Source organism: Sitophilus oryzae, unplaced genomic scaffold (genome assembly GCF_002938485.1).
Source record: "Sitophilus oryzae breed Bouriz unplaced genomic scaffold, Soryzae_2.0 scaffold_177_pilon_pilon, whole genome shotgun sequence".
Taxonomy (NCBI): Eukaryota; Metazoa; Arthropoda; class Insecta; order Coleoptera; family Curculionidae; genus Sitophilus; species Sitophilus oryzae.
The window spans coordinates 3289029-3316506 of record NW_022146479.1 but is presented as its reverse complement, the minus strand read 5'-3'; the positions used below and the strand labels follow the sequence as shown (position 1 = coordinate 3316506).

Genomic DNA, 27478 nt, shown 5'->3' with positions numbered 1-27478 from the left:
GGTTAGTCTCGAGGTCGAGCTTATAGGTTTTGCATTAGATCGGCCTTCCTGGGGGTGTATTTCGTGCATAATTGGAGCTTTCCAGACAACCGCCGCCGCGTTAAAATTCAAACCCTCTTCCAGTGGAGGTACAGATAAGCGGCATAAAGTTTGCACGATGTTTGGAAAAGCTCGAGCGGAATTTTCAAGCACGAAAACAATTTTTTGCTTGGGACGATATTTTAGGGTTGCGAAATATCAGATTAACAAAATAAACATCTAAGTGTAATGCGCACTGGCGTAACTCTATTTTATCAGCTTTAATCGAATATAACCACATGAATATAACATACTATCGAAAAAAATCGGAGACACACTGGGGAATAACAATCAATGACAATTTTGGCGAGGTCAAGTCCTAAATGTAATTTACTTGGCCAGTACTTTATTCTTCTTTTTTAATGGTGGCATCCTGTTAGTTCGCCTTAAGAAGACTGTATTTTATTTTTATAATGAGTAAAAATTATCTTTCCTAAACGAAATTTCTAGGTGTACTATTAATAGGTTTTATATGGTTAGATTGGTTAGGTAAAAAAGTTCTTTTTCAAACGTCACAAAAGTATTAATTTTTGCGACGTGATTGACATTATAAAAGTAATTTTAACGCCTAGGCATAAAAGTAAAGCACTTTTACGCGTAAGCATAAAAGTACGAAAATATATTAATAAAATTCAACGAACGTAACCATAGTTTCTCGATATACCGGATGGTCCGAACTGTATTCCGGAAACTTCGGCATCATATTCTGCAGATAAAAATAAGTAAAAAAGTTCGTATAAATCTACGTTTTAAAATGCTTAGTTTCGGAGATACGGGGTGTAGAAGTTTCATTTTTATTTCGATTTTTTCAAAATAATTTCTGAAATAACGTTAATATTTGGATGAAAATTGTTGTCTGGGAGTTTTTTGACTTGAGAAATTTGATTTTTATGTCAATATGATTCTTATTTGTAGGAGGCGCCACCTGCATGTGTTTTAACCAAAGGTTTTAACTGTTTTGAAGAGTAATAACTTTTCGTCCGTACCTGTATAAAGCCACTGAATGAAAAAATATACATTTCCGTGATTTTTTACTTAAAAAATGTCTCTTAGTGAAAATCACTACAGTCAACCGTTCTCAAGATATTTAGAATGGAAATAGTCAATACTTGTCATTATTAACAAAAAATAAACATGTTGAGTAGCTAGTTATTTGACTGAAATGATAAAAATTTGGGAACTTATTATTTTAATATTTTACTTAGGAACTTATAAATTATAAATTTTTCTTCGAAAAAATTATGAAAAAACAATTTCTGCTGAACTTTTAGTACAAAAACATTTCAAATTTATGATTTCAGTCTAATAACTATATTTAGTCAACGTGTATAGTTTATGTCAATCAGGGGTGGATGGGCCATATGGGAAAACGGGAAAATTCCCAGTGGGCCGGTGGAAAGATGGGCCGGTGGGCCGGTCCCGATCAGAACTCAAAAAAAGATTGATTTAGCAAAAATTAAATGGTTAATCTTCTAAGTAAAATTACGTAAGATTCTAGTGACTGTCTAACTAACTAATCAGTTTGCATCAATATAATGGTTAGTTGCTTTTAAACATAAACACCAATTTTTAAAATAACTATTGTTAGATGTTTTCCTCTGAGACACTTACAATTTTAATAAACATCTAATAATTTTGTTTGTGGTTCCATTTGAAATGTTTTTTTTTTGTTTGCTTTGTGCAAATATTTTCAGGGCTGGTAGATATGAATAAAAGAAACATACTATATTCTTTTTACCGTGTTTCAAATAAGTCCAAAATAACCGAGTTATTAAAGTTTGTATTTAAAAAAAACTGATTTTTTTAAAAAAAAATTGCCGCCTAAATCTTTCTGTATTTGCATCTCTTTTTGTGCCGTAATATCAAAGATTAAGAAACTATACCGTGGGAAAATTTGCAGTGAACAGGAAGTTCTAAAAAATTTTCTAAAATATACAGGAAAATTTAAAAAAAAAAGCAGGATTTTCAACATCTTTTTTTTACAAAAAAAAACTCATAGATGTGTCCTGGCACCTGGTGGTGACATAATATACCACCCCTGAAAATATTTGCGCTTATTTAAGACTCATTCTGTATAGTTTTACCAATATTCTTTTATCAAAACACATTTATATCCACTGCTTAGGTATTGCCTAGGTTTTTTTCGTTTGAGTCATAGAAACTAGGAAAAGTTACGTGATGAGAATTATACCATTAACAAACATTAAGACACGTATACATGACGAGGCTGCTGCTGTACCAGTAAAGAGAGACTTTCTTTCTACAATCTGTAAGAAAGTATATACCTGAAAATCTAAAAATAATGTATTTCACAGAGGATTGGGCCAGCTGCCGAACTGAATGAATCAGGAAGTCTTAAAGTTTCTCAAAACCGTGATTCAAAATCGTAGCATATTCAAGATGAAATGTTATCGATAATGGAAATAAAACAGTAGAACCCTGTGAAACTGAGCTATTTTCTAGTAAGAATTCAGATGTCCGACCCGATATTGATCTTTATAAAAATTTGGATCAAGACAATTTCTATATTTTTAAAACTCGTGGGCAAAAGAGTTTTTTTTCGCCCGAGCGAAAATCACCCTTACTTGGGGTGATTTGACCCTTACCTAGGGTGTCCCAGAAATAAGTGCAAGTATTTTAAGGGGGGTAGATTTAGTCAAAAGAAACATTTTTTCTCTTTACCGTTTTTCAAGTAAGCCCAAAATAACCGAGGTATTTTACTTTGAAAATTTAAACAAAAAATGCTTTTTTGCTTAAATTTTGAGAACCACTGGATCTTTTCTGTATTTTCTTTCATGTAAATTTAATCTACTACCTATTGTCAGTTGTCAGATTATCAAGAAATTATGTTTTCTTAACTTAAAACTAAAGAAATTCAAAAAATTTCTTCAAAAAATCAAAATTTTCGCAAAAAAAACTGATAGGCGTGTTTCTGACCAGTTAAAATACTTGCACTTATTTCTGGGACACCCTGTATATTAATAAATAAAATATGTTTCTTCGTTATGGTCATTATGCTTTTGTGGATTCGGGCCGGTTGCCTGTTATTCCCGGGCCGGTTTCCACTTCCCCATCCACCCCTGATGTCAATGATGACAGGTATTGATAATTTCGATTCTAAATATCTCGAGAACCATATTACTCATAGCGATTTTTACCAAGAGATCTTTTTTACGTAAAAAGCATACTAAATGTATATTTTTGATTCAGTAGTTTTATACAGGTACGGACAAAAAGTTATTACTCTTCAAACAAGTTAAAAATATGTAGGTAGCGCCCTCTACAAGTAAGAGTAATATTGACATCAAAATCAAATTTCTCATGTCAAAAATCTTCCAGACACACCAATTTTCATCCATATATTGACGTTACTTCAGAAACTATTTAGAATATATCGAAATAAAAGTGAAACTTCTTCACCCTGTACCTCCGAAACTAAGCCATTTTAGGACATACATTTTTATACGAACTTTTTCACATATTTTTATCTGAAGAATACGCTACCGAAGTTTCCGGAATACAATTCGCACCACCCTGTATATTACCCCTATATTACCTTATTTACCCTTACAAAGTGTGACTTTTAAATCTTTTTATTTTATTTGGAACGTTTGAAATTGTTTAAAAATTATTTATGGCGTTTTAAAAAAAAATAGCATGTTCTATTCGGAGTAAAAATGACTTTCTGTGCCTCGCCTGTATGTCGGACTCTTCAAAAATATTAATTTACGTAATTGACAATATAAAAATTAATTTTAATGCCTAGGCCATAGACAAACAAATAAAAAGTTTATGTAGTTATATTATGTTTTATGTTTTTTGTGTTATGTTTATGTTTTTTTTACAGTTTATATAGAATTCTATAAGAAACACAAAAATGGTAAAAGAAATAGGGGTTGCTATTAAAAATTTTAGGGGTAGGTGCCCTGGGGGTCAAAGGGTTGAAAGTAACACGACAACAAATGCCTCAAAAATTGTCCCCCTTGATATGTAAATTGACGTATTTCGCCAAATTTTCATACTATCATCGGTAGAGGCAATATTAAATACTGTTCGTTTTCAAATTGTCACCCTGTATAGTTTAAACTGTGGTTTAAAATCGGAGAAAAAATATTTTTTTAGGGATAGATTTGTGAGTCAAGAACCATTCTATCGTTTTATAATTTTTCAATAATTGGTGTTTGACAAGTTTTATGTCAAGTTTTAGTAAACGACATCTAGAGATTGACCGCGTCCAAATTAAATTATCATCCATTGCCATTCCGCAGCCGTGTTTGACGCCGTTTTTTCGATCATATCATACTTAAGATAACAAATTACAATTTTAATATTAATGTTCATAGCTACTCACAGCATATTAAAAATATACGTGGTATTTAATAAATTAGAAAAGAAAATATTTTTTTTAAAGTTTGAACTTTCATCTTTAAAACTATGCATTATATGTATATTATTATAAGAAATTGTTTCATATTTTTTTCATGAAATTAGGCACTGCATTTTTTGAACACACTTTATGTTTAAACAATCAACCAATACCTAATCAGAGTGATATAAACAATGTCACATATATTTTATTTTCCTATTTGTTAAACATTATATCCACCAACACCCATTATATTTATTAGAATCATGCTCTAACAAACCAAAACATAACCCAAAATATTAATCTTTTCATCACTCTATTGTTAACCTAAATAATAATTCTAAATATTTTATAAACAATTTCCGGAAATTCTGGATAAACACCTGGCACATCTATTTTTAAGACAAAAAAAACATAACCGTCTAATACAACTAGATCTAATTAATCTAGACAAAACGCCAGGAAAAAAGTGCACACCCAAGACCACATCCAGATTTTGCCAGGATATATGCAAATTAATCAGAAACCCTTCGAAAAAAATCGCCGAAAAAAAGCAACTAGTCTAAAAGTTACCTGTTTAACAAGGGGGAGCAAAATTTGTTCTATACTACGAGTTTTAATCTCTAAACAATCAAAATTTGTTGTACCTACAGCTGCCATCTTCTACACTACTACCATCTCACTCCGACGCGTAGAGACCTTAAGTAGATCTATCTCACTTAGGAGACATAACCTCTATATTCGTTTACTATAGCGTATAAGCAATCAGATGGTTAATCAGCTGTTTATGGAAAGGAGCTCGTTTGGATATGTCCAGTTGTCAGATTGATCCAGTTTTGGAAGTGACATCAGGGTCATCTATCGAACGCTGTAAGAACTATGTTTTTTTTAATAACAGAAATCTACTTGTATTGATCTCTGCAGTTATTGTTTCTGTGGTATTAATCCAGTTATGATCTATACGGTTATGAAAAGGGTTATGATCGTTATGATCCAGTTTTAAAGAAATATAAAGTCCCTAAAAAATAGACAGACCAGAGTCATCTATCCAACTCTGACCGACCTAAACCATTTTTAAAATAAGATATCTATCTCTATTGATTTTATTGATTGGGCAAAGGGTTGAATTCTTCAACTGTTGTTAAAAGGGGTTTTCGAAAACTGTGATCTGATTGATCGGATTGATAGGATTATTAATCCAGACATTCGAAAAGTGATCTCAAAACGAGTCAATGCGTTCGGAAAGTGATCCGAATAACTCGATTTTTGCCACAATATATATGTTGTAATCCTACTAACCCTTCTAACGAGGTGGGTAGAATTAATCAGCTGATCATTTCTAGGGTTTAGTTTTAAAAGTAACGGTCCGCATAGAAGTATAAAGTTTTTTAATAACCGTTTTGTCCCAAATCACTTTATCTAATGTTGATCAAATACCGTATGATCGAAAAAAACGGCGTCCAGTTGGCTGGGAAATGACGATCGATGGCATTTCCCATATAAATTTACATATAAAATAACAGCGATCTATTCATTTCATAGCCATCGCTGACGCCGTTTTTATTCGATCATACGGTAGATTATATTTTGTTAGCGACCGTGTAAATGAGCCAATCAGCATAGCATCAGGGCCATGTAAGTGAAATATTAAAAATAGTTCCAGCAAAAGTTTCCCAATTATGACGGATGATGGCGCTGATCGTCAAAATTTTTGGACAGGGATTTTGCTTACCGACAATACGACGTGAGCTACGACCGGACCAGGACCAATCAGAATGATCAGTCTGTGGATCAGTCTTTCTTGGACATTTGCCGCGGAAGTGTGTGTTAATTTCTGTTGTGATAAGTGTGGTTGTGTTTGCAGTTTGATTTTTCGGTTTTGATATTATGTTAAAATTAATTTTGAAGTATTGTATCACCTGTTTTTATGCAATAGTACTTTTCTTAGTTCTATGATCTGATATGTTATGATTTGTTAATGTTTGTTTAACAATGTTATACCAAAGAGGTTATACTTAATATACTTATCAATTTGCATAGCCTAACTTTTTATCAATAAACTTTGTAGATTTTCAGATTATTTAATTCCTTTTTGTTTTCTGTTTGTAATTTTATTTTTTAAGACATATTATGTGCTTGTTTCACATAATATGTTTTAAAAATAAAATTGCAAATAGTGAATAAAAATAAAATAAAAAAGTGTATTTTACAATTCCCCCCGGCCCCGCACCCCTTTGGCTAACCTATAATGTCAGCTATGTCGAGAGATGGCGTTACGAAAATGGAACCGATTTATTACAAGGAACTTGGGCTTCTTTTTCGTTAGTATATTCTGTGCATAGCATCAAGTACAACTTAACAAGTATAGCTAGAGACGTGAGAAATATAAAATAACACGCTACCGGTGCTATGCCCAAGTCTCTTCCTATATTTGTACAACTGTAACTCTAGATTTTAAATAAATAAAAAACCAACAAATAATTCTGATACTGATTGCGAAAAAGCACTATCGGAGACACCCAATAGGAGAAAAATGAACACTGAAACACTGAAACTACAGAACTTAGTGCAACCTACCCTGGTGCAACCATTTTAAGAACTTTTTATGAAGAAGAAAAAGTTTTTCCCCTTGCGTAAAAACAATCCGGGGACACATACTGTATATTTAAAATATTTTTATAAACAAATGTGGATGTAGGTGTGTATATACCAACACTCTGTATTTATAAAAACATATCTAATAGGTATTTAAAATACAAATATTTCTTGTCATATATATAACTGCTATTTTGTAAAATCTTCAGCTTTCAAAAATAATGAAAAACTGAAAATAACCGAAAGTTATTTATATTTGTTTGCCGTTATGGGGATATCAACCATACCCACTTTATTTGTTTCATTTAAAAAATAAAATACATTTTTATTGTCATTATAAATATGTATTTTTTCAAATAAATATATCTTTAAATATAGCAAAATAAAAATAAGTTTATTATAAAATTTATTTCTTTTTACTTCCTACAGTCAGTACCAGTACCATACAAATTAAAGAACTTCATGGTCCTTTAACAACCGTCCTTTTGGTTGTACATCTCTCTCGCACTCATGTGGAATATACAGAGATGCTACAGGTAATTTGAAACACAGCATACCAATGGACCATGGTTAACCATGGGCTGCCACGGGATTTAAATATTTTCAAACGGTTTTTAAAAGTCTTGGAGTTAGAATTGCTTCTTTATTCTTTAGTGTTTCTAGAGGATTTTACAGCTAATTTAAATTAATTTTAACAGATAAACTTAATAATGAGGTGAAGAAGACTTTTAATATCATTTAAGTAGGTATTTAATTTTATATTTATATCGTTTATTTTAGATGGATTTCTTCACAAACTGTGATGTTATGAATGATTCTTTACCACTACAATACAAAATAAAGGACAAAACCAGCAATGAAGTTTATACAATTCAAAAAATACCCTTTAACAAGGAAGATGAACAAAATACTCTTACAAAGAAGATTGAAATAAGAAAAAATATAAATCACCTACATGTTATAAAGTTTTATGAATATATTTGTGAAAATGGATTTGTTTACAGTAAACAAGACCAATGTAAATATGGGTCTTTGTCGAATTTTATACAGGAAGAGTGTTTTGAAAAGAATCAATATTTACATGAAGATTTTTTGTGCAGAATGTTATATCAAATTGCTTTGGCATTAACAACTGTTGAATGTTTTATGGGTGATCTCAATATGAACACCATTTTTCTTGACAAAGATTATAACATAAAATTATACAACTTTTTTACTATTCATGATGGTGAAAATTATGGTGAGAACTTCAATCAAAAAGAGGTAAAAATGTATCATTTAGGACATGTTATGTTTGAACTAACAACTCTCAAACCGTTTGAGAAAGTATCTTATGAGAAACATTTAGAAAATATTAGTTATTCAGATGATTACATTAATATTTTGGTATCTATGTTAAAAAGTAAGACAGAAATTAAAAAATATTTAAATAAGATTTTGAGCCATCCTAGAATTTTACTTAATTCAACAAATTGGTCCCTAGAAAGATGTTTTATTGAGAAAAATATTGGTGATAGTTCAAAATCTGAAATTCTGGAAAGATTGGAGAAAATCAGACAGAGAGAAGCCGCTGTTAAAATTAAAGAACAAATATTAAAGGAGAAGGAAAGAAAAATAGAAAATAAAGAGAAAAAACTTCATATATTAGAGCGTACATTAAAAGAAAAAATTCAACAGGTAGAATTACACTTAAAAAGGTGTCGTGAAGGAAAATCATTAACCAGTGGAAGTTCTAAAGCTAGTAGTACAAATTCTCAATTGAGTTCAAGATCGCAGAAACTATCTTATGAAGAACTAGATTCAACCTACGTAAGTTGTGCACCATCTGATTTGATTAAAACAAGCACTAAACTACAGGTTAACAATATATCTAAGCCTCAGAACTTTCCAAAGACTCTGTCAGAAAAAAGGATAACATTTAAAGTTAGCCCCCTCAAAGACAATAATCGAAAAATTACTAATAAAAGAAATAGCATTAGAAGGTCAAGAATTTTAGACGAAAATATTGATATTCATAAGTTGGGTGAATATGAGAACAATATAAAAATAGAAGGAAGCATTGATAATGTTGCTTGGTCAAAAGAGAATAAAAAGTATGCTTTTGATATGCTCAGAATAATGAATTCAGAAGATAAAGAAAATACCGAAGTTAAACATACATATCTTTGAAAATTTGGTACAAAGTTACGTGCAATATTGAAGTAGCAATCAAAAACACATGTGATAGTTATTATTAAAAGAACAAAGAAAAAAATTTCATACAGTTATTGTTTTATTCAACAAATATACTACATATTAAATAAACTGTTAAATATACATTTTTCATGGCCATGATGGTTTTTCTCCTTCATTAAGGACCCTTCCATACAATGCACTTTTGTCTCTGAAGTACGACAGCCTTTCTGTCTCCTTGTTATCAAAATAGGCCCCAATAAGATAGCCCACTAAAGGGAAAAGACCCAAGTAGATCTGTTTAGGAATAAACGGATACATTTTCGGGATTTTGTTGAGCTTCCTGATCTCTAGCCTTGCACTTCTTTGTGTAGGTCCAATCTGCGTAAATACTCCACGCTACAAAGGTAGGTAAAAGTGTAACTAGACCGTATTTAGTAAATAGTTGACCAAATTTTATGGTCATCTGAAAAAATTACATCACAAATGTTAGGTTATGTGTGTTACGAAATGTATCTAGCTTTCAGGCTTTCACATATTTGAAGCCTCAGAAAGTGATGCATATTGTTTATTTTAATTTAACGCTTACCTTTAAAATTTACAAGATATTAATTTAATTCCATTACTTTAAATTAATATTTTATATTTTTCTACACTTGATAGATCAGAAACATCCAAAAATCATATATAAATGTATTAATGTTTACTCTTTATCTGTGATCATAAAAGTACAGTTTGGTATTCTAAAATTTTTACAAAAGAAGATTTTATGGCAGTTGTCGCCAAACAAAGGAAAAGAAGAAAGCTAAATTTTGTTAGGTTATGTTTTTTTTTATTTTTAAAACAGAAAATTTTTGACTTTAAACGTTAATTTATTGTTATTTTATACTAAATAACAATGAACAACGAGTATGGTTCAAGACTACTGCCACCTGCAAAAGAAACTACACGAGCAGCTTGTAAAAAATGCGGCTACGCAGGACATTTAACTTATCAATGCAGAAATTTTCTGAAAATTGACCCAAACAAGGAAATAGTTTTGGATGTGAGTAGTACAAGCAGTGACAGCGATGTGGACTATTTAACACCCTTAACTGAACTGCGGGAGAAAGAGCTAAAAGAAAAATTAAAGGAAAAGAAAAGCAAAAAGAAACACAAAAAGAGTTTGAAGAAAAAAAAGAAAAGAAAGTATTTGAGTGAAGATGAATCAGACCAGCCATCCGATAGTGAAGATAAAGGCAAGAAATCTGAAAAACATAAAGAACACAAAAAGAAAAAGGAAAAGAAACATAAAAACAAAAAACGTAGAAGACATAATAGTGACTCCTCCAGCAACAGTGACTGAGGTACAGGACCTCTAAAGTGTTAAAAAAACAAGTTTTGCATTTACAGCATAACTATATATTAAATTTAAGACCTATATAACATTCTATAATTTAAAAATAATTTTCTTATATATAAAACAATGATAACATTATAAAAAGATTTTATATAAGTCTTTAAACTAAATCTCTATATGTGGGAACAGTAGATACATAATATATCCAGTACTGTGTTAAGTCTATACTAGAATATACAAATTATATTTTTAAGATTATCTGATTAAAAAAAATATTTACAGGCATCTGTGTAACATAAAATTAGGCACTAATATATAAAAAATATTTTTAGTTTGTGACATCAAGCTTATTTAAAAATTAAACAATTAAACCAGCTTTTTGACGACATTTTTGCATCAAGGCTCTCAACATGAATTGTTTTCTTGACAGTGTCCTTACCTGTCTTAGAAATACATCTAAGTCGATAACTCCACGTCTTAGAGCCTCTCCCATATAATAAATGGCATCTTCTAGTGCCGCTTCTTCGGCATATGCATTGAGCAACCTATAATATTTTTTGAAATATTTTAAAGTAGTTTTTAAATCTATATTGATTCACTTACTGTTTATATAAAGGTGCAGTAGTTGTGACGGCATCATCAACATCTATAGATTCTTGATTACCAATCCTTTCAATAGCTGTACCTAATTCTTGTTCTTTGTCCTTTAATACAGTGATGTTTTTCTCTAAATCTTTCTAAAAATTGTAAATATATCTTTAAAATAAATCAAAAAATATTATTAAGACTTACTTGTTCCCTTTCTAGTCTAACTAGCATAGAATCCAGTTTTGTTTTCCCTTGTTTTAACTCTTCCTGTGTTTTTTTCAATGTTTGTATTTCAGCCTGTGTCTGCATAAATTGCTCTTTCATTTTCCTTAAAAGTTTCTCTTCTATGGCCGTTTTTAAAGACTCACGAATATGCTCATCCTAGAAAAAAAATCATTAATACTTTTTTTTATTAATGATTTTTCGTGCATTTTTACAGAGTCCTGTAACAATGCATTGGGCATCTGTAAGCTGTAGGTCCTATTAAAAGAGAACTTAGAAATTTTGAAGTGCATATTTCAGGAAGATCTATTTCAGGAAAGATTTTAACATTCTAACTTGGGAAATGGAACACTGTATATTATTCCATTTTTGGCTTCCTTCTTAAGCACTTTACATAGTCCCTGCATAGTCCTAAGATGTTAAATTTGTTTTGATATTTTCAGATATATAAATAAATAAATGAAAAAATATGTTTCCAAGCCTTTAAAAAAATATATTAAAAACATAAAATATATATGTCAACTATGCATGGAACCAAACTATGCTAGGTACTTACTACTATAGTTGGTCTGTTCTTAGTTTATAATAAACATGGTATCTTAAATGTTATAGGGCCTTTAAAATTCCATGCACTCGTTTTTTTTTTAAATAGATAACCCTATAATATTATTTTTTTGTTTAATAGACAAATATAATTTAACATTACTTGTATTTAAAGTTTTTTCAAGGGTAAAATACCAAGCAAAATAGATTAGGTGACTTTCATAAAAATTTACTGTTGAAAGTTGAAAAAGTCATATGTAATAAATACGGCGATCGTATGTAGAATAGCTGCGAAACCATTAAAAAATTTGAAATACTTTAAATACAAAGGTGCGTTCACATCGGCTGCGCCGCTCCGCGCAAATCATCTTTTTAATATATAGTTTTGTGCGCACTAAAAAAATACACTACAAAAGTACATGTTAAAAAAATGTTTTGTGCGGCGTGGCGCGGAGCGGCGCAGCCGCAGCTGGTGTGAACGCACCTTAAGAAATTCTCTTTTTTAATACTCTATCAAAAAAATAATATACAGGGTGTTACATTTAAAAAACCACAGAAAAAGTATTTTATATTATAGAAAGTTTGGGGTAGATATGTTATATAAATTGGCCACTGGGGGTACCCCACATCGACGCCAAATCCGAGCAATCAGTCAAACAACCTAAGTAGTTCCAATGGAATAGTACAGAAGCAACCTCAGCAATTATTTTATTATTTGGTAGAAAACATCTATTGGAGCATCCTTGGGAGACTTATTGATTTTATTGAGTGTAGAACGTCACTCTGCTATAAGTTTTTATCATTTTTATTATAGTACTTATATTTTAAACAGTAATAATTGTGTAACCAAGTTAAAGTTTTTTAAAAAGTGATTTTCAAATATGATGACATGACAGATATTTAATCTATAAAATAAGTACAGACCAACTGTAGTAAATACTTTAGTTTTGATTTCCGGACATTTCTTGTAATTTTAATATATTTTTTTAAAAGCTAAAAAAATTTTTTTTATACATTTATTAATACCTCTGAAACTATCAAAACTCAAAACACATTTAATAATATCTGAGTATTGGTTAGGTTAATTGAGTAAATGTAAAGTGTTTAAGAAGGAAGACAAAAATGCAATAATATACAGGGTGTTCCATTAAAAAAATCATCCCAATCCACTTACTTTTTTGAGCCACCATGTAGAAGGTAAAATATTTTCCTCACATACATCCTAGTACATACTTTAGGTTTGTAATAAAACAAAACTTCTAAGTCTATTATAGAAGCTACAAATGCCCAATAATGCACTGTTGTAGAACCTTGTATATTATATATTTTATTACCTTTATAGTACCAGTACCTACAGCTGGTGTTGGTGAACCAAATTGTCCTGATGGGGGATATGGGGTAAATGAATTATTAGGATATGGTGGAAAGCTAGGAAATGAATTGGTCGGATATGGGGGAGGATATCCCCCAGTAAATCCACTGCTCGGAGGGTATGGAGTATTTGCACTAGGAGGAACACCAAATCCTGTTGGTTTTGCTGCATAAGCTAAAAACCATTCCTACTAAGTATAACTATAACAAATTATAAAAAATTTCTTACGGTTTGGAGGATATGGCAAGTTATCGCTTTTAGATTTAGCAAAAACTGGTGGTTGCTCACTAAAAGTAACAATCATGACTTGTATAAGTCCAATTAAATCTGAGGAACCCTACAATATAAATCTATTAACATAAAAACATTCTGTATATAAGAAATGTAATCTTACAGGCACCCAATCATGTAGATAGGGTAAGTATATCTTTCCGTTTTGATCTACAAACATGGAAACTTTAACTGACATGTCTGGAGTAGGTTTTACATAACAAATGGGTGCGTTATTAGGATGTGTATCGATAAGCCAGATCGAAACAGGAATATTATACACCACTCCCCTGTAATTTATCGGGATGGTCCCTGTTAAATTCACCAGTTCCCTTGTGGTACCATCCAAAAATGCTGTGAACGGACAGACACGTCAAAAAATAATGATTCATAACAAGTAAACAAGTTAAGGAAACTAATCTATATAGGAATTTACTGGCACTAATAACATAAGTAAATACATGAATACTTACTGTAATTGTCTTGCTGTGGCTGTAAACCCTGATAATTTCTCACGACAGTGGTAATATCACGAATCACAGCATCGGGATTTTTATACTTAAATTTTAAAAAGAAAAATTTTGATCGGTCAATATTTTGAACAGTGAATCATAAAAATATCTTACCTTTGACAACCACTGTCTCAATCTCATAGGGTCGACCATATTGTCTGCTTACTAAATAATATTTTAGAGCTATTGAATTTATGGGAATCTCCTAATTATTTTTAATTTATCAGAATTAAAAATAAGAAATGAGTAAATGAGTACGCATTGTTCAGAAACGTCAAATACTCTTCTTCTTTTCTTATTTATGGCATCAGTAAAAAATGTATTCTCTTTGCCACAGATTTGCTGTCAGATGACGTTTGTTAAAATAATGACGGTTATATTTAATATTTAACGACTTTTTGTTGGCCTACAATTCAAAAAGCAAAAAGTTGTGAGGAATGTTTTGTTGAATTTATACCTCTTATTTCAGTTATTAAACTTGGTGTTTGTGTAAGTATAACTTTGATTTATGTCTAGGAAAGAAGGGAGTGCTTTATACAGCAGTAAAACCTGTTTGTATTTTTAGAAGCTTGTAAATATGTCTGACCACCAGTTCAAGACTCCTCTCTCACATAATGGTGTTAGATCAAACGATTACTTCAACACCCCCAAATTCTCCTCTGGAGACTCAGATAGTGAGGGAAGCACTACAAGTGCCGCCTCTGGAACATCATCAACGAATTCTGGTATATTCAATTCAAAGCAACACAAATTAAAACTTGTTTTAACTGAATTACAATTTTCAGGATCATCGAGTGACTTAAGCTTAGTCGTACTGTTTGACGATCTGATTCGATCACTAAAATATCGAAGAGATAAAAAAACGGAAGATGCATTTTTAAATTTCGCTGAAGAAGCTAAAAACCTTCTGAACAAGTATAACGAGGCTTTGTGTGAATGTGTCAAGCTTCAGGGATTGCTTGACAAGAGGGTTCAGGAGAATAGTGAAATTGAAATACGTTTGAACAGAGCCAGACATATATTGGATCAGGAGAAGAGAAAGACTCAGAAAGTTATGAGGGAAAAGGAAATATTAGTAAGTAAAATAATAAAGTATTTTTTACGTATTTATATCTATTTTTACATTTAAAGGAGTCAAATTTAGAGCAAGTCAAAGAGCTTTTGTTTCATGATGATGGCATTAAAATAGGCCAAGATACTAGAGAGAAATTGTCATTTTTACAAAAATCAAATCATGAAACTAATGGATATGGAGGAAGAAATCTTTGTGCTATAAATGAAAATAATACGACAGGTATGCTATAACTGTTTTATTTTTATTATTATTAAAATATTTATTGAAATTTATGCTTTAATGTGACAAATTCAAGTATTTTAATTGATATACCAAGATCAAAAAAACATTGAAATAGTAGCCTTCAAAATGACATATGTATAATGTACTATATAGGTATATATGTCATATAAAAAACCTGCAATGTTATATTTTTTTATACAAAAAATTGAGGCTAAAAATAACTGTATTTTTAAAAAAACTTGTAGATTTTGACATTATCTTATTTTTGGAATGGAAATTTTATTAGAAAACTAAGAAATCCAACCGTCTATCGGTTCCATTCCAGATTATATGTATATACCGTTGAGTATTTTACTCTGCATCCTTTAATTTTTGTTAAATTAACGATAGGCATATCACAATCACCTAGATTTTATCAAATAATAAAAATCTACTGACAATAAATTATATAAATGAATATAAAAAAATCTAAGAACTAGTGGGGTTGCAGTCGAAAGGGTTTGGACTAGAGTTAATACACTTTGTTAATAGTCAAGCTTTCGGAATTTATTTATTCCATCCTCAGGACATCAACGTGGTAAAAAACCTGTAAATGTAAAAATTACATTAAAAAATAGGCTTGAGAGTTCCTAGATTTTCCTTCTTAGTTCCTAGATTTTCTTTCTCACTAGTCAGTCGATACTACAAGGATACTACTGTCTACTAAATGAATATATCTAGCAAAATATTTGTTTTAGGGGTAGGCAACCTTAATAGAATTTTGAAAAGACATTCCCATTGAATGGGCACAATAGATCTTTAAGGTCGCAGTGATTAACCCCCCTCTCACACACTCATTCCCACTGAATATCGGAATAATATACTGGGTGTTTAAAACAAAAGAGTAACTTCTTTTTAAAAGTGCCCAATGTTCAATATTAATTAATTTTGTCTCGCCCTGTATAACTTTTTGGGTCAATTTTTGGTACAATGGTAATACAACGAAACAGCAGGCTATACAGGGTAAATTACAATTTAGGTAGTTACATTGTTGAAATTTAAAATTTGTTCTACATTTTTAGAAAATATTAAATACAAAGAATCTAAATCTATACTAAATACAAAACGTTTAGAAAATATAAAAACCTTACATTCTAGTCACATGTTTCTCTATTGAAGCTTGTTCCTTTATTTTTTTCCTAGAATCTGAAAAACAATATATAGGGTGTTCCATTACAGAAAACATAATTTTTATGTGTAACTTTTTTGGAGACACCGTGTAAAACTGCATATTTTTAAAAAATGCTCTAAATTAATCTACATATGTTCACAAAATTTTATTTCAATAAAAACCTGTGATAGAAACTGTCGTTCTCCTTGGAGCCTCTGCATCGTGTGAGAGGCGCCACCCTTTATTTCGTTCTTTTCCGAATATCTTCGGAAGTATTGGGAATTTTTTTCCAAAAAGGGTTTGAATGATTTAATGGTCTTTAAATTGCGCAACTTTGTCGTAATTTAGCCTCTTTCTATCTTGTAGTTTACAACATTCTAAATTCTAATAAGGTCACCCTCAAATTTTAGACACCCTGTACTCATAGTAACCGATTTGGTCGAAATGTCGACCTTATCTTAAAGAATAACAACAACAATATTAAACAATTGTTACTATTTAATCCAGAGACAACTTATTACTTAAATTTATTGTCATTCGAAAATTACACTTTCGTTTTCAAGACGTTAAAATAAAGAAATAATGAAACCGTAAAGCCCCGTTTACACGTAACGTTTTACCTGTCAGTCTTATCTTAAAATTTGCTTTGTTATTTTTGTTAAGACTAGTTAAGACCAGTACTTGAGATTGTTTAGATCGTAATCTAAAGTCATAGTGACAACTTAACTAAATTTACTGTCATTCCAAAATTATACTTTTGTTTTCAAGACGTTAAAATAAAGCAATAATGAACATATAGAGAACATTTATTCTAAAATTCAGTCCATGGAAACTAGTGCATGATCTCAATAGTGACTGTATCAACAAATTCATATGATTCTCAGTAAAATCATCTGCTCTTTCACATTCGCTCTGATTTAGCCACTCTTAACCCTTGTTATTTGCGCACAGAAGTTCAGTAGCTCGTCTTGTGAAATGTAAACTCGGCATCATAATTTTTCAACCAATAAAGAGTCGGGGATCACATTTTCGATTTATCAATACTAAATAATTTTACTTCTATTCATGGATTTTAATCATATTTTAATATACAGAAGGATGGTGCCAAAATTCGACAAATTTTAGTTCAGAAACGTGTTTTTCTTTAAATTAAACTGATTTTTCCACATTTTTACATTTTTAATGATAATATTTGCTGAAATCCTCTATCTGCCCTACGTGAAATTTAGTGAGTCACTAACGTAATTAATGAACTCCCCCTAGACGGTCTTCCGTTTTAACTGCCAGGTAAAACGTTAAGTGTAGACGGGGCATTACAGCTTATAAATTTATTCATTATACCATTTGAATATTTTTGATCTTGCTTGTGACTATATTAATCAGATTTTCGCACTACACTCTCGTTTTGAAGACGTTAAAATATAAAATAATGAAGCTCTTAATGCTTCAATCTATCCATTGAAGCCTCTTAGAGAATGTTTTTGGTGTTGCTTGTGGTTGTATTTGTCGGATTTTTGCTAGGCTCGATGTTGTCAGACTTTAGCGTGTCGCGTTCAGAAGACGATCTGGATGTATCCAGATACAACACCAAACAGGGAAGAGAGTGGAAGAAACACAGAGCCAGTACCGGAGTGGATCCAGAACCGGCTCAGAAGAAAAGGAAATCGTCTACTAGTAAAGTTATAGAGGTAGGTTAATAAAATATTCGTTGTTTTTTTTTTATCATTTTTACCATTGAATTAAACTACTATAAGAAAGGTACCAAATATCATGCTATATCGGGTAAGTTCTAATTTAGGTAGAGCATTTAATGAAATTTAAAATTTATTCTTTATTTCATATTTGAGTGTTCTGTATCTCAAAAGGAAAAAAACGGAACCCTTATAAGATCACTTTGTTATCCGTCCGACTGTCTGTCAAGACCCTTTATATCGCGAACGCGAGGAGGTATCGAGTTGAAATTAAAACTATTTATTCAAGTCTACAGTTTCTTGAAACTGCGGAAAAATCAAACTTCTAAGTTAACGTAAAAAAGATATGGTCATTAATGCCTCAAAAAAACGTATATTTCGATACTCTCAAGCGAATCAAAATTTATGGGGTATTTTCTGTTGATCTAGAACTATGAAATTTGGCAAAGCAATACCGTCTTATACTAGAAGTATAGGGAAAAATCTGAAAACTACATTAATTTGTAATTAAATCATAAAAAATATAATCTTTGCAAAATAAAACACTAAATCACAACAAAATAATACAACAAAACACTTTTACTTTTATACAGAACGCGCGTTTCGCTAACCATGTTAGCATCAGCAGCAGATGATTAAAAACTGATTATAGTCTTTATTTAAAGTATGTAATCAATCATCGAGATTAAGCGGTATGCCTGGTCATAATTGTATGGGTGACCAAATCTTTTTTTAGATTTATTAAACTTTTACTAATTTGTACAGAAGAGACAGATCTGAAAGCCGTATATTTATATATATTAAACGGCAAAAAAGAGGGTCTTTATGCCAGAAACGGCCCACGGTGGTCTAAATGGAAAAATTACGGGGACACTCAATTTTGTTTTTGAAATAAAGGAAATAATTGTTATTTATAATGTTTTTAAGTAAAATTACACTCATCAAAAATATTTTTTACATTTTTACTTTCCTATTTTATATACAGGGTGTTCAATTAGTGCGATAAAGTCCAGTATCTCGTTTGCTATTAAGAATTTTAAAATAATGCTAATACAAATGTTATAAGTAATAATAAATTGCTTCTTGTTAAAAGATTTTTAATTATACGGGGTGTGTCAGATAAGTGCTAGAAACCAAACTTTTTAAATAAAACACCCTATATATTTTTTAAGATTTCAATTTCTGGTACTTTTTCCAGCATTTTGATATAGGGGTGAATGGTTTATACTATGTGTATCAAAAGTTACAGCCATTTTTATTTTTGACGCTCTATACCATTTACAGTACTTAATATTATTTTGTTTTATTGCGTCAGGATATTAACAAGATGGTATTTTGTCATTTTATTTATTGAATTTACAAGTGAATATTACAACTTAAAACAATGTTGACAATGATATTGTGTTACTTGGGTATTTTAACTGAATGTATTTACTGATCTACAAAATGTTATCTTTATCAAGGCTTCCTCTGGAGAAAATGGTCGCATCTCGTTGTTTAACCTTTCTAAATTTTTTATTTTTGCCAACTCTTCGGGACTAGAAATCGTAGCTGTTTTGATGGCAAAAGCAACATTTCTCTTTCCTTTTCTTGTATATCCAGTCTGACGCAAGTTCAGCAGGACATATTGAGAAATCAATTCTTGTGTACGTCTTCTCTTAGTTCTAGTACTAATAGCAATAAATTCTCTTCAGTTCTTTCGCGAAGGCGTTTTTGCATGTTGCTGAAAGGTGCTTTGGCACTTAGATTTATAAACATATTCGTTAAGCCAAATAAAAAGTCTTACTTATTTCGGTAGCACCTTTTCCAACGTAAAGCAATTTGAGTTGAAAACCATGATATTTTGTTGGTTAGGCCATCATCGTCAGCAGTAGGGATGCGTTGTATGACAAAGTCGGCCATCTTTTTTCTCACAACTAAAGAAGTGGCATTTCCCATCCAGCCATTTTCATTCAAAAGCTCAAATAAGTGTTTTCGGCTCACGCCCGAAACTGTACAAAATAGAAAAAAAAATAAAAATTTCACAAGACTGCACCTATCAGCAGCTCAGTATATTGTTACACGATAGGCAGATATACTAGCTTTAAAAGAAATTTAGTTTGACGGTGAAGAAAAGGGTCGTTTTTTTCTGAGCCTTCCATTCTTTAAACTTTAATAAAATTGTAAATACTTCTTTGACAACTAATTATATCAATATTCGTGTTTCGAAATAAGTAACTAAACTTACCTAACAAATGAGCAGATATGTCTGAATTAAAAAATATACTATCAATCTTCAGTGAAGACAAACTTGTCACCTAATGTCCCCGTAATTTTTACATTTAGACCACTGTGCGGCGGTCCTAATTTTGAAATAAGTTAACTATATCATGTAGGGTATTGTATGAAAGGGCTTCATTGGCACAAGCTTAAACGGATTTTTAATTATTTTTATGATGTATAGTTTTCGATTTATGGCGAAGAAACTACAGTTCATATCAAATAAACTTTTAATCACGTGATTAAGCGTCCACACCTTTTCATATTTTCTTTTAATCGAAATATTTTAGGAAACAAAAATAAATTAATTATAAATATATAAACAGTTATTATTCCTTCTTAACAGCACTTAAGGGACATAAAGGGCCATTACTACCGCTTTCCCCTTCAAAATATTCTAATAAAGTTGCGATGAGTATTTACGGCTATTAAGCTATCTTGGTCACTTCGCACTAAAAGAGGCTCTAAAAAGAACAATGTTCGACTGAAGGCAATCAAGGCGACTGACTTCAATGCAAGGTCTGCTAGTAAAAATTTTAAAGGTTACAGTATCACAACACAATTAATTTAAACCAAAAACTCGTAATACAAAACTAAAGTGTCAAAACGAATGACACTGTCAGGAAATAAATAAACAGATGTGGCAACTTGACATTTTTTACAGCAGAGCTACCACTTGATTCACCAGCGGGAAATTTAAATTTCAGTTAATCAGCTCGGCGCCGAATATGTCCATGGTTGGCAACAATGAATTTATAAGTCGCGCCCTCGATTACGTAACTAAAAGTTTAATTGGTAGCGAGATTGAAAACTGTGAGACTCGATTTCTGGATTATTTATAATATGTACCTACAAATTTGTACGGAACCTACGGTGTTCCGTTACAAAAAAAGACAATTTTGATGTGTGTAACTTTTTTTTGGACAAAAATGTTATGTATTAAACTTTTCAGATCGGTCCTAGTGATACTGTTCGCGCGACTACAACAGTCACAGTGATAAAGAAAGGACCAATAACAGCATCTTCTACTATTGAAACTATTCCACATCTAAACAACAATCACATAGGATCACCGATAGTTACACCAAATGTAAGCAAAAGAATAATATAGAGATCTCGTTCTAAATTAACTGATTTTCTTTGGATGTGATAGGATGATGTATGTTCTAATAATCCAAGTGCCCCACCACCGCATTTAGTTTTCGAATCTTGGGCGAGGAACGACACTCCTAGAAAACCTCCAAGGTCTAGCGCTCTGAAGAGTGACCATAGACCTCACTTTTTGCAGCCCAAAACCATCGTTGTGCCCGATTCTTGCGTTTATTGTCAGAAAAAGATCAGGTAAATATCTGAAATAATTATAAAAAAAGTATATATTTTATTAATATTATTTCATTTATTTTGTGGTTTGATTGCAGTATATTATTTTTTACCACTCTGAATCGTGATATCGTATTTATCACTCTGAGCAAAAATTATTTCTAGGTGTCAAGCCCAGTTTACACATAACGTTTTACGTAAAACGTCCGTTTTTTGTCTACACACAAGATTTTACTTGATATGTTTTGACTGAATATGTAAAGTAAGACGTAAGGTAAAACGTTATATGTAGATGGGACCTTATATGTAATTAAAATGTAGGTATATGGTATTATATCATACGAGGAAAAAAAGATGATTATAATTTTAGCGAGGTCAAGCTCTAGATGTCATTACTTGGACTCAATTGGACTGTACTTCTCTTTATTTTTTTAATGCACCCCGACGCAGCCAGGACAGTGCTTCTCGGCATTCCATCACAGTTTTCGATCTCACTGATTGCATGGTGATGCTTCTTAAAGCGGCCAAGCTGTCAGAGTATCTGTCATGACTATATCCCCTATTGGTCTACCAGCAATTTTTTCTCGTACAACTAGCCGCTTCCTTTATGGCGTAAACCTCTGCTTGTAGAACATTACAGCCATCCGATAACCTCTGTGTAGACTGGTATCTCTTGAGTGTTTATTACTCGGTTGCTTTCCCATTCTTCTCTTGTCGGGATGCGAATACTTATCTTTTCTCCAAAATCATGTTTGGTGAGCATATAGTCCGTTTTCTGGTTTAGCAGATGTGGACTCCATGTGTTCACCATGATTTTCCCTATCACTGGCAATATCCTCGAGTGACCGTAGTTGATCTGGTTCCACAGAGTGGATTCCCTTAATCTTAGGTAGAAACGATCTGTCTATTGTTTAATCTCTCTATAACTAGTGTTAATTTTGACAAGTTTTATGTCAATTTTTAGTAAATGATGTCTAGAGATTGACCTCGCCAAAATTATTATCCATTGTCATTCCCCAGCCTTTTCGATGCCTTTTTTTTCGATCGTACGGTACATATGTTTTCAAATTTTAAGAGTGTGTAAAATATTGATTAAGAGGCTATTTAGCGAAATGTAGTCTGTTTTGTACTGCTTAGTAAGTTTTGAATTATATTTCTAAAAAAATTTCTTAGATTTGGCAAAACAGCCTTAAAATGCAAGGAATGCAAATCTGTATGCCACGTTGAATGCAGAGATAATTTACCACTACCTTGCATACCGGTGCTTAACACACCAAATCACAAACATATTTTGGTAAGTCTTTTAAAATAAAATTCTCTTGCATTATTATTATTATACTATATTATTAGTAATTTTAAATTATTAGATAATTTTTTGACCTCTTAATTTGTTTTTTTAATGGAAATATACTGAGAAAAAATACATAATACAAAAAATCTGCTAAAAATAGTTATTTTATATTAGGGAATTATAAGTGATTATACCCCCACAACTCCGCCTATGGTTCCTGCTCTGATAATGCATTGTATCAACGAAATCGAGCTCAGAGGCCTCAATGAGTTAGGTTTATACAGAATTTCTGCAGCTGAAAAAGATGTCAAAATGCTCAAGGTGAGTTATGTATTGTCATTATGTCTGAAAATAAATTATGACTCAGAGCAGTAATTAATCTACCTTTCCTTTAATACTATACTGTCATTATATTTTAATAAGATCTATTTTGAAGATCTCTGCTTCAAATTTCATCAATTCATCATTATTTTAATATAATAAGCTTCAATGTAATAAGAAATATCTGAAGACATTGAAGCGAACTTCAGTACATGTAGTACATGTCTGAAATCATTTGGTGTCTAATGTATCAATTTATTATAGTGTATTAGGTCTAACATTATATAAATCTTTTTGTTACGTTATACCATAACTACATGATCAAAAAAACGGCGTCAAAGACGACTGGAGAATGACAAACGATAATAACTTGGCGAGGACAATTCTATACGCTAATTACTAAAAATTTACATAAAACTTGTAAAAAATAATACTAATTATAGAAAACTTGAAAAAGGCTAGAACAGAAATAAATTACGTTTAGGTGTTGACCTCGCCGAAATTATCATCGATTGTCATTTCGCAGCCGTCTTTGACGCCGTTTTTTTTTTGTATGGTACTTCTTATAATTTGGAACTTGTGATTGGTTTAGGAGAAATTCCTGAAGGGCCGTACCGCTCCGTCGATCAACCAGCTTGACATCCACGTGATCTGCGGCTGCGTCAAAGACTTTTTGAGGGGTTTGACAGAGCCCATCACTAGTTATCATCTGAGGAACGACTTTGTCCAAGCGGTGGAGGCTAGAGATCGTCAAGATATGGTACCAGCACTGAAACAGTGCATTTCGGAACTACCCAGGCCCAATAGGGATACTTTGGCATATCTGATACTGCATCTACAGAAGTAAGAAAATAATTTAAGTTTTTGAGGATTTTTTGACCTCTTCTCTCCCCCACTGGTGAGATGTCGTGAGATTTGTCACGATCCCCCATGTAATTAATAGACGCCCCCTAATACATACAGGGTGGACTGCTAGTGCGAGGAAGTCCAATATCGTGTTTTAAAAACACGATATTGGACTTTAAATAAGGAAAAATGTTCGTATTTTAATTCTGCATCTAAAAGATAAATAATATACATGGTGTTGCATGTAAAAAAATAGAGAGAGAGTTTTAAATACTGTCATGTTGGCCACGCTATATAATATAACCTGTATAAGATAATATCGAGTTTACTTTCATGGATTTATTCTGTTAATCTTGGTGTTTAGGAAAATATAGCTAAGTATTAATAAAACTACTTACCACTTAAATATTTGGTGTTACAACAGCAAAGTAAAACACTAATTCACCACAATACACCAAAACACTTTAAGTTTGTACTGAATGCGTGTTTCGCTAACCATATTAGAATCATCAGCAGATGATTAGAACTAAACTAATATCTACAAATTGAGCGTTTATATAGGCGCTCAATTGGCACCGACTAGTTTTGTGACACCCTGTATACAATACAATATTTTTAGGATATGTACCTTTATAAATCATGCACCATTTGTATAAAACTTGTATCCGGGGCCACCCTGTATCTCTAAATTTTTTACCCCTAAATGAGATGAAGGCTATTGCGGTACTGTATAGTTAGTTAGGATTTTTTAGAAATAATTTAAAAACTGTACCATCTATTTTCAAACATAAAACGCTTCCAGGGTTGCCGATTCGCCCGATTGTAAGATGCCCCTCGAAAATTTAGCCCGGGTTTTCGGTCCCACTGTTGTCGGATTTTCGTCGGAAGATCCCGAACCAAACAATCTCCTAACTGAAACTAGACAACAAATCATGGTAAACAAACTTACCCTAGTTATAAGAGAATTTGTCTATATATAAGTTTTAATTATTATAGGTTATGGAACAGTTGATTTCTCTACCAAACGATTACTGGTCTTCGTTTCTCAATGTAAATCAAAATTCTCAGCCAGTATCCAGAGGATTACAGCAAACACCAAGTACAGACTCTTTATTGAAGCCAGATGGACGGTTTTTTACGCCTAGATCCAAGTAAGTATTTAAATATCCCTAATAAGGTTTATATGTTATTGTCCTAGTAAGTTTAAAGTCTTTTTAGGGCAATAAGTTCTGTTAAATATTGTCGCTCTATAAGACTAAATAAGACTTCAATATTATTACCCTAAAAAGATATTTTATTCTAATATTATTCAAATACAAAAATGTATCTTATTAGGGTAACAAGTTTTAAGTGTTATTAGGATGTTATTATATTAAATATTGTTGCTCTATAAGACTATAAATTAGCTTTCAATATTACTACCTTAATAAGATATCTAATATTGTTCTATACAAAAATGTATCTTATTAGGGTGATGTTTTATTATTATATTTTATTTTATTTATTAGGGATATATTATTTTATATATCGATTTATTTATCAATACCCTAATAAGTTTTGAATCTTATTAGGGTAATGGGTATCTTTAAATATTGTTGCTCTATTAATATTTCATTCTGGCCACCCTAATAATATACTTTAAAGTAAAATTACCCGAATATAAAAAGTAATATTATTAGGATTATATATTATTACCTTCTGTTTAAGTTACTGGGGTAACATTTTTTAATTACTTAAGAGGATTTATACCCCATTGCCCTAATAAGTGTTTTACATCTTCTTATGCTAATAAGTAATATTAAATATTCTTGCCCTAGTAATATTTTATAATAGTGTTACCCTAATACAAATATTTCTTATTAGGGTAATATATTTTTAGTAATACCTTATTAGGACAATAACTTTTAACTTGTAAATAGCAACAAATCTTTTTACAGCCTAACAGAATTAGATTTTTCATTGAACTGACATCATATTCTGATGTATGTTTGGAACCGAATGCTGAAAAATTTCTGTATCTTTATTTTATTATCTCTTATTCATACTACAATATTTCTTTTCTTACAGAAGAGCAAAGAGACAAAGAGTATTTGCCACACCCCCAGCTTACAAAACTTAAATTTTTTATACTTATTGTATATCCTTACAAATCAGGAAAAAAATCAGATTTTAATCCTTATTTCTAATAATTTTATTGTTCGCAGTTATTTCATACTTACTTTTATTTTTAGTTATAGATTTTTGCTTATTTTTCTTTACTTATATGTTTTATGTATTACTTCTTTTGTACATTAGAACGTTTTTATGTGCACCTCATATATTTGCCATTTTTTTAATAAAGTATTAGAGTTGCGTCCCTTAATTTGAGGTAATAAATGTAAAAATCTAGATTTTTTTTCACTTAGTGTAAATCCAAAAAGCAAGTATAGATTTATCTGGTTTCTTTATATATTCATATAGAGGGACTCTTAACACGTTAAGGGAATAAAAATAAGGGTAGCTCTTAAAAGATATTAGTCACTGGTGTCCTATTTTCGAAGAATCTTTTACGCCAAAAGAAGTAAGTTTTATTACATCTAGAACAACGAAAAGAATTTTATTTTTTATGTCTGTTTACTTTATTACTTTGGTATGAACTGACGGTATTATTCATTCAGGCGGACTCTGACGACTCGGGTACTTGGCAAACCATTGTGATTGATATACAGGATCCGACGATAGTGTGTCGCGCGTCGTAGCTTCTGTAATAATAACTATATAATTTTGAAATTATAATTCTTATAATTAATAACTTTGAAATTTTGTATAGATGCCCGACGCACTAGTGCCAGACCCTGTATACCAATAACTAATGTTTGCCAAGTACACGGGTTATCTGAGCGCGCCATTAAATTGGTTTAGTACCGTGTTTGATGAAAAAATAGCGTCACATTGGCTTTTGAAATAATAAATGTTGATAATTTCTGTTGGATCTATGTCGTTTATTAAAAATTGACAATAAAGTTGCCAAAAACTATACCAAAACTTTGACACATTTTTCTTTTTTTTTATCCTTACTCTTTATTCTTTATTTGTAATATACAGTGTGATTCCGTAGCTATCGGGAAACAGTTAAAAATGCATTTTTTACCTTGTTTATGAAAATAAGTATAGACTATAGAGTATATTATATTTTTATAAAACTCCATAACAAAACAAATAAAATATAAAAATAATATACAAGTTGTTAATTTGTTTATTACTCGT

General features: G+C 31.2%; 5 protein-coding genes and 2 long non-coding RNA genes across 9 annotated transcripts in view; 3 read left to right on the top strand and 4 right to left on the bottom strand.

Moving 5' to 3' along the window:
* The window catches only part of LOC115882368 (alpha-catulin), an 87622-nt gene extending 82518 nt beyond the window's left edge, over positions 1-5104 (bottom strand). The window contains exon 1 of the mRNA XM_030900416.1: positions 5018-5104. Within this exon, the coding sequence (XP_030756276.1) occupies positions 5018-5104 (87 nt within the window). The remainder of the gene's footprint in view (positions 1-5017) is intronic.
* A 470-nt stretch (positions 5105-5574) lies between these two features.
* Positions 5575-9306, top strand: LOC115882421 (serine/threonine-protein kinase ppk16-like). Of its 3 annotated transcripts, none has more exons than XM_030900477.1 (3): positions 5575-5755; positions 7469-7575; positions 7820-9306. In XM_030900477.1, the coding sequence occupies exons 2-3, from the start codon at positions 7567-7569 to the stop codon at positions 9206-9208; spliced, it is 1398 nt and encodes a 465-aa protein (XP_030756337.1). In that variant the 5' UTR covers positions 5575-5755; positions 7469-7566; the 3' UTR covers positions 9209-9306. The 3 variants fall into 3 exon arrangements, with proteins under 3 accessions (XP_030756337.1, XP_030756338.1, XP_030756340.1); XM_030900478.1 differs by lacking the exon at positions 5575-5755 and adding an exon at positions 6994-7142; XM_030900480.1 differs by lacking the exons at positions 5575-5755; positions 7469-7575 and adding an exon at positions 7582-7754.
* Positions 9299-9915, bottom strand: LOC115882422. Its single transcript, XR_004050189.1, has 2 exons — positions 9801-9915; positions 9299-9677 (listed from the first exon to the last, which is right to left on the bottom strand). It is a non-coding gene; the product is annotated as an uncharacterized LOC115882422 (long non-coding RNA).
* Positions 9916-10002: 87 nt separating this feature from the next.
* On the top strand, positions 10003-10771 carry LOC115882206 (protein SREK1IP1-like). The gene has a single exon (XM_030900110.1). It carries the CDS (start codon positions 10110-10112, stop codon positions 10554-10556), a length of 447 nt encoding a protein of 148 aa, XP_030755970.1. The 5' UTR covers positions 10003-10109; the 3' UTR covers positions 10557-10771.
* LOC115882205 (tumor susceptibility gene 101 protein) lies at positions 10590-14341 on the bottom strand. The gene is made up of 8 exons (XM_030900108.1): positions 14172-14341; positions 14019-14103; positions 13670-13899; positions 13504-13612; positions 13238-13449; positions 11343-11519; positions 11154-11287; positions 10590-11095 (listed from the first exon to the last, which is right to left on the bottom strand). The coding sequence occupies exons 1-8, from the start codon at positions 14208-14210 to the stop codon at positions 10909-10911; spliced, it is 1173 nt and encodes a 390-aa protein (XP_030755968.1). The 5' UTR covers positions 14211-14341; the 3' UTR covers positions 10590-10908.
* A 91-nt stretch (positions 14342-14432) lies between these two features.
* Positions 14433-26594, top strand: LOC115882204 (rac GTPase-activating protein 1-like). The gene is made up of 13 exons (XM_030900107.1): positions 14433-14546; positions 14623-14782; positions 14843-15132; positions 15189-15351; positions 18026-18192; positions 21407-21544; positions 21608-21795; positions 22948-23068; positions 23240-23386; positions 23979-24229; positions 25035-25167; positions 25229-25383; positions 26300-26594. Exons 2-13 carry the CDS (start codon positions 14635-14637, stop codon positions 26349-26351), a joined length of 1953 nt encoding a protein of 650 aa, XP_030755967.1. The 5' UTR covers positions 14433-14546; positions 14623-14634; the 3' UTR covers positions 26352-26594.
* Positions 19393-20456, bottom strand: LOC115882207. The gene is made up of 3 exons (XR_004050164.1): positions 20423-20456; positions 19982-20186; positions 19393-19928 (listed from the first exon to the last, which is right to left on the bottom strand). It is a non-coding gene; the product is annotated as an uncharacterized LOC115882207 (long non-coding RNA).
* Positions 26595-27478: the final 884 nt, after the last annotated feature.

Coding starts and splice junctions, on each gene's coding strand:
- LOC115882205 (XM_030900108.1), bottom strand. CDS start 14,210: ATGGTCGACCCTATGAGATTGAGACAGTGGTTGTCAAAG. Junction 13,450..13,503: donor CTTGCCATATCCTCCAAACC/GTAAGAAATTTT, acceptor AATGGTTTTTAG/CTTATGCAGCAAAACCAACA. Junction 11,520..13,237: donor TAGGTACTGGTACTATAAAG/GTAATAAAATAT, acceptor TTTTTTTTCTAG/GATGAGCATATTCGTGAGTC.
- LOC115882206 (XM_030900110.1), top strand. CDS start 10,110: ATGAACAACGAGTATGGTTCAAGACTACTGCCACCTGCAAAAGAAACT.
- LOC115882204 (XM_030900107.1), top strand. CDS start 14,635: ATGTCTGACCACCAGTTCAAGACTCCTCTCTCACATAATGGTGTTAGA. Junction 15,133..15,188: donor TGAGGGAAAAGGAAATATTA/GTAAGTAAAATA, acceptor TTACATTTAAAG/GAGTCAAATTTAGAGCAAGT. Junction 23,069..23,239: donor CAAATCACAAACATATTTTG/GTAAGTCTTTTA, acceptor ATTTTATATTAG/GGAATTATAAGTGATTATAC.